This window comes from Jaculus jaculus, chromosome 9, assembly GCF_020740685.1.
Source record: "Jaculus jaculus isolate mJacJac1 chromosome 9, mJacJac1.mat.Y.cur, whole genome shotgun sequence".
Taxonomy (NCBI): Eukaryota; Metazoa; Chordata; class Mammalia; order Rodentia; family Dipodidae; genus Jaculus; species Jaculus jaculus.
The window spans coordinates 38,260,134-38,276,630 of record NC_059110.1 but is presented as its reverse complement, the minus strand read 5'-3'; the positions used below and the strand labels follow the sequence as shown (position 1 = coordinate 38,276,630).

General features: G+C 37.6%; 1 protein-coding gene across 10 annotated transcripts in view; it reads right to left on the bottom strand.

Annotated features, from left to right (window-relative positions):
- Nucleotides 1-1,900: 1,900 nt before the first annotated feature.
- The window catches only part of Ptprk (protein tyrosine phosphatase receptor type K), a 566,086-nt gene continuing 551,489 nt past the window's right edge, over nucleotides 1,901-16,497 (bottom strand). For all 10 annotated transcript variants that reach the window (XM_045159865.1, XM_045159856.1, XM_045159858.1 and 7 more), the window contains 9 exons: nucleotides 15,350-15,504; nucleotides 13,123-13,258; nucleotides 12,759-12,908; nucleotides 11,711-11,884; nucleotides 9,809-9,940; nucleotides 9,537-9,662; nucleotides 6,904-7,067; nucleotides 6,509-6,644; nucleotides 1,901-3,385 (listed from right to left, as the gene is read on the bottom strand). In XM_045159865.1, coding sequence (XP_045015800.1) covers nucleotides 3,332-3,385; nucleotides 6,509-6,644; nucleotides 6,904-7,067; nucleotides 9,537-9,662; nucleotides 9,809-9,940; nucleotides 11,711-11,884; nucleotides 12,759-12,908; nucleotides 13,123-13,258; nucleotides 15,350-15,504 — 1,227 coding nt within the window. In that variant the 3' untranslated portion in view covers nucleotides 1,901-3,331. The remainder of the gene's footprint in view (nucleotides 3,386-6,508; nucleotides 6,645-6,903; nucleotides 7,068-9,536; nucleotides 9,663-9,808; nucleotides 9,941-11,710; nucleotides 11,885-12,758; nucleotides 12,909-13,122; nucleotides 13,259-15,349; nucleotides 15,505-16,497) is intronic.

Sequence of the window (16,497 nt, the reverse complement as noted above, 5' to 3'; positions counted from 1 at the left end):
ATCTCTCCTGAACCCCAAAATCCTAAATCAACAACACATGTGGAGATCCAGTGATTCTCTACCCACCCCACAGAGAATAGGCCATGGTTTACTGCTGTGCACACGTGTGTATGGTCTCAGCCATATCACACCAGCAACAGGGGAACTGGGAGCTGCAGAACTGGGAAGTGGAGATATGGGAGTTCAGGCTTATTCTTGCTGTATACACAGGGTCCAAGCAGCCGCACACCAGTGGCAGGGGAACTGGGAGCCTGGGAACCAGGAATCCAGGCCTACTCATGCCTCACATGCATACCTACCAGCACAGGCAAACCGGCAGACAGGGAACTGGAAGCCCAGGCCTACTCACGCCCCACATGTGCTCCAGCACAGTAGCAGGGGTGCTGGGAGTTGGGAAACTTGAGTTTGTGATTTTTTTTCAGTATTTATTTTATTTATTTGAGAGAGATTAACAGAGAGAATAGTTGCACCAGGGCCTCCAGTCACTGCAAACAAATCTAGATGCATGCATCCCCTTGTGCATCTGGCTTATGTGGGTCCTAAGGAATTGAGCCTGGGTCCTTCGGCTTTGCAGCAAGTGCTTTAACCACTAAGAATCCTTCCATCATGAGTTTGTGAATTTTTAAAGTGTCTCTTCTATGAATTGAAGATGTTTTTTTCCTATCAAAACTGTGAGTCATGGTGAAGAGCTTTCATGAACAATTCAACATCACTGTTAGCTCTCCTGAGTTGCTCTTTTTTCTCTTTCACATACTTTGCTTGCTTCACTTTCTATTTGAAGGAATATAAGACCCTCACCATGTTGATCTGAATCCATGGATTTCTAGATGCCAGAATTGGAACCAACTAATCTCATTTTCATGAATTACCCAAGTTCATGGATTCTGTTACAGCAACTGAAAACAGTCTTCATGTATATTTAAATGAAAATCAGCTCTCTTAGGAAAAGAGAAAGGTACTTTATTTGAATTCTTATTAATGAAAGTTACAAATGGTCTAGTAGTGTAAATAGCAAATCAGAACTTGAGGAAGCTCACAATATTTTCTGAGAAAGTCAGTTCCTGAGAAACAAGATGAAGTGTCTACCACTAATACATGGGGGACTGAGTGTTTGTTTAGTGTGGAGCTGCTAAGTCGGAATCAGCCCTGAATCTACTAAAAATCATTTATCTGTCCATTAGCTTTAATTTTCCCATCTGAAAATACATAAAATAATTACCATTTGCCCAGTTTGCTCTAAGGGAAAAGTAAGAAGTGGATAGTGTTATAGTTTAGATCTTAAGTGTCCCTAAAGCTGATGTGTTGAAGGGTTGACCCTCAGCACAGCAATGTTTAGAAGTGGAGTCTTTGGGAAATGATTGATAATGAGGGCTGTGACCTCAGGAGTGTATTAATCCTTTACATATTTATAGCATAAAGAAAGTAGGATGTGGGCCCTTGTTAGAAGAGAGCTCTCTGTTTTCCTACATCATGAAGTGAGCGGCATGACTCCACCACATGCTGGTGACCAATGTTCTGTCCTATTGCAGGCCCAAAGCAAGCATGAACTGAAGCTGCCAAAACTGGGAACCAAAATAAATCCTTTCTTCTTTTCAACTTATTTCTCTCAGATTTTTTTTGTAAGAATCAATATAAACCATGGCAATATTAATATAGAAACTACTTTTTAAAAAGCAAAGAAACACCTCAAGCCTTTGGCTGCTTCCTCCTCCATTCACGTTCACTATTTGACATTCAATTCATGGAACAAAAATGTAATAAGCTAGAGCATGGGTATCTGTTAAGCTTTTAGAAGGATGTTTGTGACCTGCTTTATTCTACAACTAGCATAGAAACAGGCTATTTATTTGGACATAAAAACATGGAACTTTTGAGAAGAAAATGATATGCAAACAGTAAATGCTGTAATTATAAAAACTTTATTTCACTCTTACTTTAATTAAATCTTTATCAGCACCATGTCATGAACTGGCAACCTAGAAAGAGGACACTAGAATGCTTTAGTCAGTAACAAACTGCAAGCTGATGACATGAAGATACAGCTACATGGAGCCTATGAACAGGACACACTGTGAAAGGTTCACTTGAGAATCCCATGGGACCATGCACCACACAGGGATCTGGCACTGACTTGTTCACGCTTTCTACACTCAGAATCAGAAGCACAACATCACAAGAGACATTTCCTCAATTTAGTGTAAACTGACAGTTTACAGTTTGCTAGAACTTGACCCTGAAAGCATACATGTCACCTGCCATCCTCTGTGCTTGTCCAGTGCCTGGCCACAGACTGAGAAGATCAGTCCCTTTAAATAATGCTTAAAGGCAACATTCAGTATTGTGCAAGTCACCACCAGCAAACGCCTTCTAATGTCTGGGTTACTCATATGTGATCACAAACCATTATTTACCTAATGAAATTGTGAAAAACTACATCTTTCAGCAAAATGTTTTAATTTGGTCCTCTATTAAAAGATAATTTCCAAGGTGTTTTACATAAATTTAATCCACAAGCATGTACACAAGGGAATCACTAGAAAGAACATTGCTTCCTGGTTTATGAATAAAAAGTTCATCCTTTACTTACACTAAAACGTACAAAAAATAATCTACAAAAATTGTTTACAATTGATTTTAGCTAAAGAAAAAAGTTCTCTTCGGAAACAAAAATGAGTGGTGGTAGTATTTTAGCCTTCCAAAAAGGAATGTAAGGAACCAATAAATATAATGTGCTTCCTCCATATAGACATATTTACACTTGAGTCTTTGGCTTATGTTATTCTCTAAAAACAACTTTAAATGATCCAGCCATCATTGCACATTAAAAAGAAAATAAGCCAGTTATATATATTTATATATTTATATAGAGATCTGCTACACTTGGAACATATAAAAATGAAACTGACTATGAATTTGTACAGCTTCCGTTTTCCTTTGTTCTAAATGTTCAACAGCTTCTGTTTTCTATGGGAGAAAAATGCCACACAGAAAGTTACTAGTTCATGCATTATGTGGTGGCTGCAGTACCAAAGCCTGAAGAGAAATGGCTGCGTGTTCACTGTACAAACATTGATTTCCTTTTTGATTCTGATTCTTATTAAATATAATTTATGTGGCACAAAATGTTGATGCTTTAATACAGTCATAGAAACTCATCAAGTCCTTTTATTAAGATACACAACTTCATAAGAAAAATACTTTTACCTCTCCATTGTAAAAGCGCCCCTCCCCCCACATTAAAACCTCTCTGCACAGGTGTAAGAGGGCCACAGCTGCTCACTCAACAGGTGGACAGCTTCTGCTTGGATGCACGGTAGGAGGTCACAACTAACTATGATGATTCCAGGTACTCCAAAGCCACATCGTAGCAGAAACGATACTGCTCCTGGAAAACATGAGAACAGATGGGTCAGAAAGCGTTTGTAGTAAAGAGGCTAATGGTGGAAAAGAGCTTCCAATGAATAGTTCAGATTATTCAAGAGCTGCAAATTACTTTTTCTGTATGCAAGTTGAGCATCTGAATCTAATGACCTTTTTAAGAAAAGGAAACTAAAAACACACTTTATCTTTGCTCCATATTTTATTTTAATAAATATTCAAAAAATTATCTGACCATTAATAGTAGCACCTCATCATTAAGAAAAAAAATCTCTCAGCATAGAAATTATGAATCAGGAAGATAAATATAATTCTATCATCTGAAGAAATTATTGCTAAAAATTACCTTCATTTCTCTTAAGTCTTTTTTGGTACATGGTTGAAGTAATAATTATCTTAGAATAAATATAATTATATATTTCACAGTATGATTTTATGTTTTGATTTTTTATATGATTATGAATCTTTTAATGTTACACAAAATATATTACGTAGATTATTTCTTAGGCTGCTTTTACATTTTTCTGTTTTATATTGTTCTAAGGAATATGTGAAAAGTATTTTTCTCCACATTCTAAATTATTTCCTAAGATGCAAAAAAAGTCATTAATGATAAACAGTTTTTTTGCCATTTCAAACTTTCAATTTTTGCCAGTAGTATTTAAACAAATTTACAAGAATATCTAAAAGATTTTAATTTTTCAATTCCATTTATAAGTTTTATTTTTGCTGCATCTCTACATAGACAACTAGGTTGTCCATACGATGTTTTTGTTGAAACTCTATTTCCTTTAAGTTCAACCAATAACCTACTTCATTCTTAAGAACATAAGGAATTCAAAGTTTATATTATAAATTATGACTTGTAATACACAATTCCCTGAAAATTTCCCAATTTATTCCAAGTAGGCAAAATTTAGGTTAAACTGAAGAGTAACCTAAAATGTGTATTATTACTAACTTCAGGTGTTCAGCAATGAACGTGGGCAACACAAGCTACTCTGAGATGTCTTTGTCATTTTTATCTTGCTAACCAAATAAATATGCCTTAAATTCACTCCCCACTGTGGCAGATACACTTAAAGGTCCAGAAAGTATTGGAACTGGTACTACTAAGTTTGTTTATAATCTCAACTTCTCTACCAAGCTCAGATAAACCCTACTGAAGTAATTGTTTACCTTGATTAAATAAGCTACTTTGTCAGAATTTGTGAGGCAATGTAAAGAAAATTGTAACTTATTGCAAGGTTCTAGAATGAATGTTCAACTATAGTTTTAATTGAAAAGGTTATGGTAGGCCAAGGTTTAATTTGAAGGCAGGACTGATCCCCATATGCAGGCAGAATGCATTTCACAAGTTACAAATCTTCTGAGTAGAAGAGTTTACAAGCAGGGCTGAAGAGGTGGCTCAGCAGTTCCAAGTGCTTGCTTGTAAACACTGCTGGCCAGGCTTTCATACTTACTACTTGTGGTGGTTTGATTCAGGTGTCTCCCATAAACTTAGGTGTTCTGAATGCTAGGTTCCCAGCTGATGGAGATTTGGGAATTAATGCCTCCTGGAGGGAGTGTATTGTTGGGGGCGGGCTTATGGGCTTTATAGCCAGTTTCCCCATGCCAGTGTTTGGCACACCCTCCTGTTGCTGTGGTCCACCTTATGTTGGCCAGGGGGTGATGTCCACCCTCTGCTCATGCCATCGTTTTCCCCTGCCATTGTGGAGCTTCCCCTTGAGCCTGTAAGTCAAAATAAATCTCTTTTTCCCAGAAACTGCTCTTGGTTGGGTGATTTCTACCAGCAATGCAGACCGGACTGCAACACCACATAAAGCTAGATACACAAAGTGGTGCATATACCTGGAGTTTCTTTGCAGGGCAAGTGACCCTGGTGTGCCCATACCTTCTCTCTCTGCTTTCAAATACAGAAAAAATATTTTAAAAAATTAAAAAAATAGTTTAAAGGCATAACTACTACTCATCCATTTTGTATGAGGCTTTGAAATTTTTACTTTAAAAAAGAAACCCTCAAATTCACCCTCTTTATCCATCTCAATTGCCAGCACCCCAGACAAAATCACCACCAGCTTTTCTTAGGCGGAGCAGAAAGGTCTAAGGGGATGTGAAAGAGAGAGAGAGAAGTCTGCTGTAGTTTGTCTCAGGAAGCAATAAGCCTCTTGTGTGAACAACTCTGGAGCAGGAAGTGGTGACAACACAGTAAAAGTGTTCTGAATTTCTCATTTCAGTTATCTGATCATCTTAGTAAATGTAGGGCAGGCAGCAATGATACCTTGTTTTTTCTGGTTTAGTTTTCTGTGAGCTACCCAGCTGCATTTAACCTTACTCCATCATGTACAGATGTATACAGATGAACAACCCACAGACATCTCCTTTGAAATAAAACATGTTAGAGAGATTATAATTTTCTTACTTAGCATACAGCTCAGATATATGATCAACCCTTATTTTGTAAGCTATATGAGCCAGGCACTTGACAGAAAAACCTCTACACTGTACACTATATTAGTAAAAGCTATAAACTGTCAGCAGTGATAAGTTAACAAATTATAATTTCATCAGAAAGTGAAGAATTATAGATAATGACTACCATAAAATGCACTTGCACCTTAAAGTAACTGGTTCTCAAGTCTGTGGGTGTGTAGTGGTAAAGCACTTGCTTAGCACACTTAAAACCTTGGATCCACTGCTACCACAAAAAAAAAAATAAATAAAAATAAAAATAGGCATCTAAGATACTGAGGCAACCTATGAGCATGCCTCAGGTAGATATGATTTACTAGTTAACTCAATATGCTTTAAGGCAGCAGGATTTAGCCTTACAGAATCATTTTCCAAAGGTTTTTACAGCAAATACTGACAATGCTTACTTACAGGAACAAATCCTACCCATTTCCCAAATTAGATGAACAGCTTTTTCTACATCATTAACAGCTCATGTGATATACGAGGAGTTTATGTGGGAAGAGGAAGACACTCCATAGCCTGTACATTAGGCAGGGAAGTTCCCACCACAACGCCTTTTCACATCTGATTCTCTATGTGTGCCTGAAGTCAGAACACTCAGTGAGCATATGACCAGTAGCCAAGACCTTTCTAAGTCTAAGACTTTGGGACTCACCGGGGCCTCCACCATGTTTGGCTTGCTGTTCCTTAGTGTCTTTACTGCATGGAAAACGTCGACCACATTTTGCCTTTTCACCATCTCAACAACAATGCCTATGGCACAGAACATGCCACTTCGCCCACCACCATTTCTGAAAGCAAAGAAAACAAAGATATTTTAGAGGTATAATGCAATCTAGATACCTAGAAATGCCCAATATTCAGAAATTATATAAGAGACGTCAGAGTGGTGCTGCAAAGAGTTAAGTCATCTAACAATTGTATAATATACAATGGTGAGAAAAGAAAACTAAAGACAACAGTTACTCAGTCATGAGACAGGAGTTCTTTAGGTTAAACCAAGCAAAGACCAAAGAGGAAGAGAGCTGAGAGCCCTGCCGCCCCACTCACAAGCAGTGGATGATCGTCCGGCCTTCCCCTTCCTCGCATTCTTCCTGCCATTTTTCCACCTGCAGTATCAGTTTCAAAAATGACCGTTTGGAGCCAGGCACTTCTCGATGAGAAGCCCACCCTAGATACTGGAACTGCTGCACCATCAGATAACCTTCCTGTGGCTGTGGAAGAAAACGTGTTCATATGTAAGTATGTAAAGATGTGTGCACTTGATAATACTACAATTGAGATTTACATGGGACTGAGTCTACTTCATGGTGACACATGTGCTCTTATAGAAGCTGCAGCAAAAAGAAACGTGTTATTTGTCCTTTATATCCACTTTTCCCTCATACCCCAAATCTAGAATTTGATTCCTGTCACTCTACTTCCTAAATAGCTTACAAATTCATCTATATTCTCTATTGCTACTAATGATCTATCACAAATTATGATAATTACCCTCTAAATAATTTCCCTGAGTAAACTTTTATTTACCTTCCATCCATTCTTACTAAAGGTACCATGATCTTGTTAATCTCTGATTTAGTGGCCTCCAAGTGATCTTAGCATAAAATCCAAACCTCTGCCATGACTTAGAAGTCCTCACATGACCTGGTTTAACTCTGTCTTCACCCCCTTTTTCCTTAATACAGTATTTAGGTTTTAGACTTGCTCAATTCTTGCCTTGGGGACTTTGCAGAGCTGTCCCCGTTCCCTTTCTCATTTGCTCTTCTCACACTCAAGTCAAGTCATCAGCTTTACCCAGGTTTGCCTGGCAACTTTTATGTGATAGCACTGAAAGTTACATGTCCTGGGAAAACCTTGGTCTTGGGCAAAGCAACAAAGCTGGTTACCTCACCCTATATCACAGCTACTGGTTCTTCTGAGTTATGACTTAAATACTATATCTTAAAGAAGACACCTCTGGTCACTCCAGAATGTCTGATCATCAAGTTAACCAATCTATATCCTGTGCCTATCCTCTCTCAGATACCTATCACCCTAGTAAATAATTACCCAATTCCTTGCTGGATGCTTATCTTCTCTGACAAAATAGATTCCTTAAAGATAAGAAAATTCCCCTTTGCTTCCTAATGTGCACATCACAAGAACCTTGACTAATACTTTTCATGTACTAGTTCTGGTGAAGGTAATTAAAACCTTAAATGCTGAATAGAAAGTATAATGAAGACTATGCAGTAAGTTTTAAGGCATCTCATGGGATGGCTCAAGACCCGCTTGCTAGGACGTAGTCCCCATCTTCTATTTTCAACAATGCCCAGCTTGTAATGTTGGTGTACTAAATACATGATGCAGTGAATTATATTAAATAATGAGCCTGGGAATAGGAAAAAGAATGACATGCCAATAAGCACCACAACATCAAAGACACAGGAAGATAAACAAACAAATATACACACTGAAATAAAAATAATACAGATCTTAGGTCTTGTTTCTGGAATATTTTCCATAGAAACAGCTCAATTCACAGAAGAGTTTTACTTTCCTAGTTCAGCAGCTATCATTGCTCAGCTAACATATTACTAGAACCTTAATGTAGCAGATGTGCAGACATAATGAGATTCCATTTAAATTAACATGTAAGATATGCATGAATATTATGACCTGATTGAAGTTATCCTTTTTTCTTCACTGAGATGAGCGGCAGAATGTGTTATGAGTTTATCCCCTGCTCCTAGTTACATACATATAGACTAATTAACAAGACACACATACACTCATTTTTATAGGGGAAACACAACAATCCTAATCACATACTTAAAATGATGCACACATATAGAGCTGGTGCTCAAAAAAACATACTAATCTCTCCTCTAAGAAAAGAGCAATTCCATGGAGGTTACTCGTGTTTTCAAATTCTGCTTGCTACTTGGTTACATAGCCAAATGGGTTTTAGTCTTTTGTGAGACCTTTGGAATTGTTTTTTTGTGAAAAGCAGGTGACAAACCAGGAAAAGGTTGTTTGTGTGAGCACAACTGCTCCTCGGTTGCTGGTAAGAGACCCAGTGGCAACAACAGTCTTGGTTTTTCCTTTAAAGTTGGGTAAAGGCAAATGTTGGGATGTTGATAAAAATGAAATTCAGATCCAGCAAATCACAAGTGGAAGAAGAATCAGCAGCAGCAGTGATTTACTTGCCCCTTCAGGCCTGGACTGCTCCCTTAGACACAGTCTCCCATCGTGTCATAGAAGTTTCTGGTAATGGCTGATCTGATATAGCCCTTCCTCCTCAGGTAACTCTTTTGTCATCATTATTCTTCCTTCTCATCTGAATGCCTTTTGGGGGGATGAATGACAATGTTAATGAGATATGCCATCATCCTTTACAGAAGTCCCTATGTGCTCAGGGTCCTGCCCCAGACTATCAAACCTGACTGAGTGAATGTGAGTTTAGATTTCCAGATGGATTATATTAAACTAGTAACTGACCAGGAAATGTAGCTTGCAGCACTTCTAGTATCCTATATTTGGAATATATTTTTGTCCTTGTACTAAGATACAAGGTCATCACTGGCTCAGACCTGGATTATGTGGTGCTTATTTACTCTCTTCACAATCTGGATGGCACCATGCTCCATCACAATCTGCTGGTAGTAAATCAGCTGCTGGAAGGACCAGCAAAGACTTACTCGTGTTAGATTGCATATCCTAAAAATACGGTTGATCACATCACAATCCATCGAACAAGACATGCATTCCACTTGGATAGGGCCGTAGCGTAGTATCCCTTCTTCCGGCCAGTACTGAGGGCAGCCCTAGAAGAAGAAAATTTTGAAATAAGAAGAAATGAATATTATTTTTTTCTAGTTAAGATTGTATAATTAGAAAATAGCATTATATTACTATTCTGTTACGTTGTGTGCACACACACATGAGCACACAGCAATTTAGGCACACTAACCTGGGACAAGTCTACCTCATTCAACATCACGATGGAGGTACAGCCATAATCATACACTAATCTCCAGAAATCCTTCACAGTGTTTGGCAGCGGGTATTGTGTGACAATGAAAGCTGCTGGTTGCCTGTAGCTCTGTGGAAAAAGTAGATATAGAAGAACTTAAGATGCATGATGAGTTGTGCAAGCAGATTCAATACACTTCAGTGGAGGACCAGTAGGTGACAGAAACTTCCTATTGAGATGGAGCCAGAGAGTTACCTAAGCCATGGGAACAATGGGCTTCATGGGAACCAGCTTTGAGTTAATTTAATAAAAAGACTGATACCTCTAAAGTATTCAGGTCATGTATTGAATTTTTACTCCACTGTGAGAAGTAAACACAAGGCACAGATAAGGAAGACAAGAAAGAACTTCTTGAGGTTAAGAGTCTTCCTGAGGTAGCTATTGTTGGCAGGTTTCAATTTCCCAAAGGTAACAATCTTCACAATGATGGTAAACAAAAAAATCTCTGGTATATCTGTCTACCAATCATTTCTATGTATGTGAATATGTGTGGAAATAAAACTATTTGGCTCCCTTTCAAGTATAAAAGCCCACAAGAACCTTAAACTCTTCTGTTATTATGCTGTCTGGGTTTTATCAACACATTCTGTATTGAGCAATCCACTTTCCATGGTTGTACAAACAAGATTTATTTGGTGTGGGTAATATGTCATTCTTCAAACTCATGAACTGTACCAAAATGGAAATATTTTACTATGAAATTATTTAAACTTATAATGGCAAAGTTCTGGGCAAAGCAAGGATGGCAGTCTTTCATGAGAGCTTAGTTTATTCTGCTCCATCACAAAAAAGGGGCAAAGTAACTGGATAAGTCTAGTTTTTGAGGGAAAATGTTCTACATTTGTACTCCATACTAGCACACTCATTTATCCAAGAGAACTGTAGAAAACATAATAGAACAAATTAGTACACATCTGTAATCCCAATACTCTGGAAATGGAAATAAGAGGATCAGGAGTTCCAGGCATCCTCAGTTACACAGAGTTCAAAGTCAGCTTTTACCTTACTTCATAAGACCCCACTTTAAAATATGGAGTAACAATTTAGAAAACTTCATTATAAAGAAAAAAAAAGAAAACCTCATTATTATTAGGAAGAAATGAACACCTGATTCTAATTTGTTATATTCTTATGGGTGAAAACAACAATGCTATAAACAAAGACAAACTGTTTAAAAGGATTCTGAATCTTGCAGTCTTATTGCTTTGTCCCAAGGTCACCAAAATAAGATGGCCAATAGCAAGATTTCACATTCTCTTTCCATGCTGTTCTATTTATGGGCTGCTGCTACCCAGGGTGCATGCTGGATCACCTGCAGTGATGAATATTGGGATGGAGCAAGATAGTTCTCTCTCAATAACAGTTGAGGTGACATGATACTGTTCATGGCTTCACTAGTTGCTTGTAAAATGTCTGTTAACTAATATCAAATAAAACAGGTCAGCTTTAAATTACTGCAAAATTCTACATCACAGATTAAAAATTCCCAATATGATATGGCAGTCTGCCATTTCAGAATGCATTCCTAATGATATTTAAAATACATGAGGATGATGTTGTCTTATTAAAATAATTAAGATGAATAGCATAACCTGTGGTATTTCCTGTGTGATTATAATTTACACACATATTTACAACAAATCTATAAAAATTGTAGTTATTAAGACTCTCTGGAGGTGAAATTTAAAGTCCTATCCAAAAATATTGTGTTTCAATGAGTTTCTAAAGTTCAATTCTAGTCCATTTTACAATTTCGTGCAACAGAAGTGAAGCCAGTGTTTGGTTGCATTATGTAGATTTTCACAGCACTCTACATGAACAAAGGAGGCAGTCTCTTACATCCATAAGAGCAGCATTGATGTAGTTACTGCTTTCCCCATCAATTGTAATTAAAAAAGGCAGACATCTGTCAGGTGGCAGCATGTCCATGAAACGGTTCTTGTCATGGTTCCTTGGCAGGCATGCTATACTGCAGTCTTCAGCTTGTAATCGAGGGGTGACTGAATTCAGGGTCTGAAAAGAAAAGGGAACCCAGGTAAAAAGACAGTGACCCATTTAATAGCGTAACACATATCCATCAAGTATTTAGGAAACCGAGCAGAAAGTGAAGGATTTGTGCCAGGCAGTGGCAGTTACCACCACGGCAGGCCGATAGACTTTTTAGTTAAAGCTAATGAAGACTGTGAAGTGACAAAGCCATAAGACACATTATTCACCATGTCTGTTCTTAAAAGAAAAAGGGAAGCTAAGCAACAGAGCCACTCCCAAAATACATTGCCAAGCCAAAGAAAATGAAGTGAGGGCTACGATGATAATGATGTGGAAAAGTGTCGTTTGCAATTGTATTTTGTCGTGCTACATATGAATACACACTTGGGGTTTTGAAAAGAACAGCAAAATAAGAATCAAACTATCAGTTTTCTGGAACTACCCTTCCCTTCATTTTTTCCCACATTCAGGATGTTGAAAGGACAGTGAAATACTTGTGCTAGTTAGAGAGGGTATTTAGTACAAATTTCAGTGATTATTATTAATGTGCTGATTTCACATCGAGAGTGATACAGAAGGTCAAACTCCATAAGACTACATGAAAAAAGAAGAGGCTAGGAGCTCCTATAAATCACCACCAAATTTGACTTTTATAGTATCTTTCTCTCATAGACTTCAGGGAGTGTGAACTCATTTACCCTCCAGGCTATCAGCTCATTAATAAAAAAAAAAAAAAGGCTCTATAATGTATAAAATGAAAGGGACAAGTCTTATGTTATACTTGAAGTAGGGTCAAAGGTTATTCATTTGACTTGAAAGAACTTTTCTGAAAGACATTTTAGCATTACCCCAAACAGACTGTCATAGGTCATTAAGGAGCTTTAGAAATAGTCAATACCTGAAATTCATCTTTGAGATGTGAGGAGTTAGTCTGAGAGTCTATTCTAATCATATCAAAATATGCAGCTTTAAATTCACAGACAGGAATGGCAGTTTCTCCACACAAGCAGGCTTCTAAGATGGCATCATGGATAAAAATGTACTGCTCCTATCAAAAGAAAGACAAAGACAGCTTCATTCTACTTTAATAAAAAGTTTCTATTGAAGGTAGAAGACACAGAATATGTTCTTAAATGGAATTATTAAGACACAAAATTTCCATGTGTGACTTAATAACATAATGTTGGTTATATACAAAAACATCTGTTTTATTTGAAAAATGTGGAAAGACAAAGAAGTTGATTAGAGGCCAATCAATGTACCTCTGTCTGAACCATATTGATGCGGCGAGACCTCAAGGCTTTGACACAGTTGTAGATGTCAACAACGCCCTCTCTTTCAGCCATGTCCAGCATGATGTCAATCACGATATAACAGCCCGTGCGACCAGCACCAGCACTGAAAAGCATCAAAATGAAAGAACTGTGAGAAGCAAGTTTGTCTTTATAACCTTGAATCTCTGCTCTGCTTTCAGAGATGTGTGGCAGCAAACTGACAACAAAACATATAACATATAATTTGCACATGCTGTGTAAAAACGTATCAATACACCAATTAACGTTATATGGAATTTCTGGTTTGGTGTAGCCTGGAGATTGGAACAAACTATACATTATTAAAAATCCATAATAATGTCTATGTATGTGTTGTTGAAGTTCCACACTTCAATCATATGGTCTTTATTTAATGTGAATTTAATATGCATAACTTCAAGCTCATGGGACTGGCCACATAATGGATATATGCTATAACCAAGTCCACAATGAAGTTCTTTCACACTCATTGCATCTAGTTCTAGGTCTTCTGATAGAAGAGGATGCCTTACTGTCTCATATGTTCATGTAAATACCAAGACCAAATACTGGTCCCAAAACCTTTGGATGGGAAATCACAGTTCTCAGGAAATACTGACAATCATGATACTACCCAGGAGGGTGAGCCCCATAGCAGAAAGAATCTGTTAATCATGACATGAAAGAAACTAAGGGTGAGTGGTCAACTGCATGCTATGATGATAGTCATTATGCTATCTTTAATTCACAAAAGAAATAAGAATTCGCTTTGATTCTTTCATCCCTCAGAAATGTTTTTCCAACTTTATATACTGAAGTCAATGGAGAAGACAAGGTAAAAATGTTGCTGGCGGTATGTGGGGCGGCGGGGTGGGGGATCCACTCTGCAGCCAGCTCATTTTTTTAGATCTAAGATGACTGAGTGGAAAATGGCACTTCTATGTCAAGGAGTACCTGAGAATCCTGGAGCACTTCTGAAGCACGCAACTGATGAGAAAGTAAGCTGCTCTGGTAAGTTAGGAAATCTCTGAGTTGAAAACCTATTTATCTCATTTTCTAAATGCTTAGAGAAGCTAATCATATTATTTCTTTGTTACCCAGGTTTGGTCAGTTGTCTCACACTCGCTATTCTTTTGACAGTTAAATGAACGATATGGTAGCTTTCTGCATTTGCTTTTCTTCTGCCATCTCCTCAATCACCATTCCCAGGATGAGGCCAGCATGTGATTGAAGAGTACATTAGCTTTCTTGAGGAGAGTTGACGTGAAGAGAGGGTATCAGATCTGATCCTCACAAAATGTCCTACATTTTTTTCCAACTCTCCATTGATTTTTACCTCTTAGACAAGTTCACTGAAATCTGGAGTTGGTTGGATTTTCAGAAAGGAAAAAGTAATGCTTAAGTTTAAGTACAGAGTATTACATAGCTGGGAGGAGAAAGTATTTGAGAATGGTGTGTAGCCTGAGCTTTCACTTATTTTTTTGTTCATATGTCGAAATGAGGCCATGTAGTCATCTGCTTTTAGAATGCTTATTTTCAGAGAAGTCTCTAATCAGAAGAAGCTGGGCCTAATGTTCATGGTTTTGGCATTTCTATTTGTTGAATTACACTTGTACCATTTTCAAGGTCCTCTGATGGATAGTTTTGGAAAAAAAATATTTACAAGCCTAAATTCTTACAATTTGGACTATTTAGTAACAGTGTATGACTTAAATTTAGCTTTAAAAGCTGGGATTCTAGTAGGAATTTACTCGATTGGCAAAAAAAAAATCTCTAATCTACCATTGTATACAATACGGGATTTTCAAAAGTGATAAAACCCATAACAACAGATGTTGCTACTAAAAGGCAGAGTTTTCACACTTGTAATTGTGGATGACACATACATACATCCGAGGGTAGACATGTGCATCTTAAGTTTCTATTTTATTTCGTACTTAAACCAAGAACTTAAAGCACTTATTGCTTTTATACATTGCATAATACATGCAAACTATGACTTTGTAAACATACATTAGCTTTTGTGCTCAGAAATCTTGTCTTGATTTATTCTTTTTTAAACATCACGGCACTTGGAACGACCAAAGAAATCTGTAACTAGTTGTGACTAATTAGTCGTAAATACCGCCGCACTCAGATGGTACATTCTCTGTAGAAGCTGAGTGAATATACCAATACCATGTGGCCCACCGCTCACCTGCAGTGCACAACTATGGGTCCAGCGCTGGGCGGGTTGGACAGCTTGACTCTGCGGATGAAGGACAGAAGTCCTGTGGCATGGTACGGCACGCCGTGGTCAGGCCAGCCGGTGAAGTGGAACTGCTTAACTTCTCGAATTTCATTATATCCTCTCTGTTCAAAGACAGAAAAGAGTACTTTCAAAAGGACCCAAAGAATGCCATTAAATATTATTATGGGTACCAGGTTTAAGTGGCAATGATTACACTAAAAAATAAAAATAAAAAAAAGATATCAAAGATGACCTGATATGGCATAAGGGCTTACTTTGTGGTCCAACAAATAACTTCAAAGCAGAAAATGAGAAGTTTTGCTCAATCTATATAAGTCTAGGTAAATAAAAATTTACCTGGACAGCTTGCTTCTTATTAGGAATGACAACATATAAAATTATTAGGGACAAGGGAGGAAATGAGAAAGCCCTCTTGACCCGATGTGCCGGTTCTCAAGTGGTAACAGCATCGTTCTGGCTTCTCACCTCACAGAGAGGTTTTAATGCCTTGCTTATCCATGTTGAAAATGGTTTTGAAGAATAGTAGGTAGGGATTTTCCAGGACAGTGGTACACTAGATTGGTTTGTGAAAATATATGGACAGCTAAGCTGTTCTTTGGGTAAATGGTTTTTTCTTAGCACCATTAAATAATTCATTGCACATAGCAACCAAAATATAAGCAGAGAGAAGGGAAGCAACCATTGTTAGACCTCTTTCCTTGTGGGGGAATGTACATTTCAGATTAGATCAGGCATGTTCAGGGTGGTATGGCCATAGATAAAAATGTACATTTGAAAGGCTTCTCTTTTTAATTTGTTCAAAGAAGCCTATAGATCTGAGATAGAACAGCTTGTCAGTGTAAATAAAATACTGTAAAATTTATTTTTAAGGATCCACATTTGTTGAAAACAATAACAACAAAATAATCTATGAACCTTTGCTGTAAGCTACTCACGAAGATGCCAATTTTATTTGTTCAATCAGAAAAAATATATTGGCTAAAAATTAAATGGAAAATGATAGTTTAGAGTTTCTCTTCCAGAGACTTGACTGGTGGAGTGTGCTGTATGGTGTATGCACATATGTGAACAGATGCACGTCGTGTTGCCTCCTG